Below are 4028 nucleotides of genomic sequence, written 5' to 3'. Positions count from 1 at the left end.
AGAATAGGCAAGATCTTAATTATGTCCTTCTCCTAACTGTATCCACCAAAACAACCAATTCACAGTCATGTATATTTTAAAAGTCACTTTACTAGAGGAGTTATTAAATGCAGCTTTTTGGAAACTTATAAAAATACCTGCAATGAATAAATTCCACATCCATGGGTTCCAAGTTGTAAGCCTGTTCAAAGTCTGCATTACATTTAAGAGTAACATCTTCATTACATATCTGTTGCAAAGATAAAAATCAGTTTACTGATGAAGGTTTAGTACTTTAAACACAAATAATCACCTCTGAAAGCACTGAACCCTGTCATCACCTCCAAAAAGAACACCTAGATTTGCCAGCTACCAACATACTACGTATCTAGATTATGAGTGTTTTCAGAGCAGGTAAAGATTATATTCTAGACAGAACAGGGAAGGCAAAGTCTTAAAAAAATACAATAAAAATACAAACATCACCACACAGAATAGAGATAAATCTAGCTTCCCAAAAGTCAGGTTAAATTAGTCTGTAACTCCATGAATTGCCAGCTTTGAAACCTGTGGACCACAGTACTTTCAACAGGAGATATACCTTGCTTACCTCAGTAATATAGCCAACGTACTCTACTACATGCTGAGAGTAGACTTGACTTTTCAGTATCACCTTATCACCTAACGGTAAACAAAGTCAAAAGGCAACATACTGTTACAAGGAAAAGCAAAATTCTAACTACAGCACTTAATTTCCTCTTTTGCATGGTTAAACTAGGAATTTGCAGGATGCTAGATGTTAACTGACTTCAGCAAAGTTGCCATATCTGTGAGTATGGAATGCCAAATGAAGTTGTACATTACATTTTAAAAGGCATCTGACACCATCAGACAAGATCTCCTGAAAACAGTATTGTGTATATTATTTGATATTCTGAATTCAATTTTAACTACATCCTAAAGTATTGGAATATGCTTAAGAACAGACATGCAATGCTGCTTCAGACAACAGCCACTGTAAGGCTCACACTAAGATATTAACAGCGCAGTTCACCCATCTAGTAGCCTAGATTAATAACTTGTATTCAAATAAGTGAAAGACTTCTTTAAACAAATAAATAAGCAATATCTTGCACTGAAAATATTGATCAACATGCTATTTAGCTTTATTTCACATTAATTACTACCTATACTCAGGCGAGGTCTGCCCTCTTCCACTCCTGGCACTTCCAACGCTAACAAGTTCCCATTCCTTTTCAAAGTAACCCCACTCATGCTGAAGTCTTTTATCTCCATTTCTGCATGGATGTCTTCAAGCCACAAGAGAGTAGAAAAGTTGGCTTTATAATTATCTAGATTAAGATGCTGAAAAACAAAACAACATACATTATTGTTGTAACCTCTACACCAACACGTGTAACCCACTATTCTTAATGTGATAAAAAATACCTCTTAAGACCGACTGCACAGCAACCAGACAGCCAACTAAGGCACCTAAATACATGTGTCTATACAGCAGTTAATATTTTAAACTCCTCCAGTAGTCAAAGCAGAATTAGTTTAGTCCTTGGAGCTCAGCTACAGTAGCTGATCAGCCCAAGAGTAAACCAAGGCTCTCCCTACTACAATGGCAGTTACAACATCTAAATTCAGGGGCAGTCTGCAAACTGAATTGTATGTTCAGCTATCCCAGAAAGCATAAAATCTAAGTACACTGGGCAGACACAGGTGAACAGACAGAATCACGTCAGTCTTGGCCCTGGCTGATTACACAACTTACAACAAGCTGAAAGAACCTGAGCTTTCTCCCTCAGAACTTAATACATCTCACTGAAGAGGTATTCTCCAACAGTACAGTACAAAGCTCTATCCAAACAAAGACTGAACGCACAGGATGCTTTCTATTTGAGATCTTCTCATTCAAATGCAAAGCAAATAAGCAGTGCTTTCTGGAGCAGAACTAAAACAGTCCCCAGTGCCACACAGAATGTAAGGTGCGGTTGAAAAAAGTTACCATTAATGGCAGGCTTTTAGTATAAAATTATTTCAGACACTAGAGAGTTATCTGTTTGAGAGAGGATCACTAACCTGCTCTCTTAATGCTGTGACGTGAGGCTTTGCTTGAGCTGTCTGGAAAGCAGATAACAGCCTCTTACATTTTTGAAAAATTAAATATTAGCCCCCATTTATAAATCCTTAAAAAGTTGGGGGCAGGGGGAGGGAAGTTGAAGCAATGTTCTACCAGAAATCAGGACAAAGTTTTGGAGAAGGAATCGCTGTAATGTTCTTGTTAGACTTCAGGTTTTTGTTTTGTTTTGGTTTTTTGGTACATATTCTGAAATTGCTATACTTGCAGTGAAAATCTGAACAAGCTGTAGTGAATTAAATTTGAGGATTTTTTAACAAAAAAGTTTTGAACAACCAGAAAAGAGTTATCTGTTACTGCAATAACTTGGAAGAATTTCTGCTTTCATTTCCTATGAAACAACTGCTGCACTACTGTCCCAACACCCCAAAAATCCTTTCCAATGATGCCTAAAAAGTAAGAGTATTCTCACTTTTTCTTATCATTTTCTGTTACACTAAGGGCTACACATCTTTGCTAAATTAAGGCCAGCTTGAACAAACCCACTTACATAAAATATATTTTCTTACATAAACCCTCATTGCATACCTCTGCTAGGAGAGGCTGAAAGGTCAGTATGTCTAACTTCTGCTCCACACATTTTCTTAACTCATTTGGTATCGTATAATGCGGGAGAAAGCTTGGCAACTGCTTTCTGTGATTTCTAAAACAAAAACGTATGACATATCATTTAGCATTCTCAAATTATGTATGTGAAAAACAGCTAATGAACATGCCACATCATCAAGGCTATAAAATCAGAACACACACACACACACGACAGAGCAAATTATTCCTTCAAAGTGACAAATGAGAAGTTTGCTCTACTGGGAAGAGAGGCAAGTGTTCCAGTTACGGATTATTTGAAAACATCGTGTGTCTGCTTCTTCAGTTCAGGGATATTTTTGTATCTAAGCAAATACTATAACAGCAGCTTATTTGCAAAAGGAAAAGTTGTGAATGAGAGATGGGAAACATCAGATATAGAAGTCAAAGTTGCTTGACGAGTTAAGAAGCTAACTCTCTCAGAAAACTATTTCTTATTTTCCAAGGTTTTTTTCTACAAGTAACACAACTGTTACTTGTAGTTTACTACGCAACAGTGTTTATCACCACATTATATAGTGGAAAGATATCCTCTTTGACAAATCTACAAAGAAATCAAGCAGTTCATTACTAAAACAACTTCTTCTATCAGTAATATCCACAATTATCTTGTTTACAACATACATATATAAAAATGTACAGATTCTCCCAGTTTCGTATTTTATTTGTCAGCATTACAGAACAGACACAGCAATACTAAACAGAGCAGCATTAGGTAAGTGTTACTCTCATTGTAATTCACAGTACCTTCTGTATTTAGGGGCAACCACAGTTGTCTTCCTTGGCTGAGGTTCTGTAATACTTTTAGGTTTTGTTGGAGAAAATGGTTCCACAGGTGCTATTAGTAATTCTTCTTCATTTGTTACAGTAGCTTCAATATAGTGTCCAACAGTAAAATCAGAAAATCCAAGCAACAGGAGTTCTTTATTGTATCCAGGATTTCTTCAAGTAAGCAGAAGTTATGTTCTTAAAACCATCATGTTCCCACTTTATCTTCCCCAGTTGTGAGTACATTTTAAAATAAAACTGTAGATTCTAATTTCAGTAACATAGAAGAACTGGTAACTTAAGGTAATTCCTCACACTTACTCCCCACCCTGAGTTCAATCCAGGTATCATAAATAATGATTTAAAAAAAGGTAAAAATCTCAAAACCCCAATTCCATCAAAAGCTTGGTGGTTCCTACTCGAATTCTGAAAAAGCTCACACAAAGCCTCTTTTTATTCTTAACTAAATCCATGAAATAGTTTGTACAGAAAAGTGTTTTTGTTTTTCAAGGGTTTTCCAAGATCACAGAATGTTGGGAATTGGAAGGGA

The 4028-nt window shown here is 36.2% G+C and overlaps 1 protein-coding gene across 1 annotated transcript in view; it reads right to left on the bottom strand.

The window, feature by feature from the left end:
* LOC104530903 (Mov10 like RISC complex RNA helicase 1) overlaps nucleotides 1-3652 on the bottom strand; it is a gene marked incomplete at its 5' end in the record, with an annotated part of 19980 nt that extends 16328 nt beyond the window's left edge. Inside the window, 5 exons of the mRNA XM_029086908.1 lie at nucleotides 138-229; nucleotides 590-660; nucleotides 1167-1344; nucleotides 2654-2768; nucleotides 3458-3652. Coding sequence (XP_028942741.1) covers nucleotides 138-229; nucleotides 590-660; nucleotides 1167-1344; nucleotides 2654-2768; nucleotides 3458-3652 — 651 coding nt within the window. The remainder of the gene's footprint in view (nucleotides 1-137; nucleotides 230-589; nucleotides 661-1166; nucleotides 1345-2653; nucleotides 2769-3457) is intronic.
* Nucleotides 3653-4028: the final 376 nt, after the last annotated feature.

Source organism: Antrostomus carolinensis, unplaced genomic scaffold, assembly GCF_000700745.2.
Source record: "Antrostomus carolinensis isolate BGI_N321 unplaced genomic scaffold, ASM70074v2 scaffold48879, whole genome shotgun sequence".
In the NCBI taxonomy this organism is placed as follows: Eukaryota; Metazoa; Chordata; class Aves; order Caprimulgiformes; family Caprimulgidae; genus Antrostomus; species Antrostomus carolinensis.
This window is presented reverse-complemented; position numbering and strand designations above follow the sequence as displayed.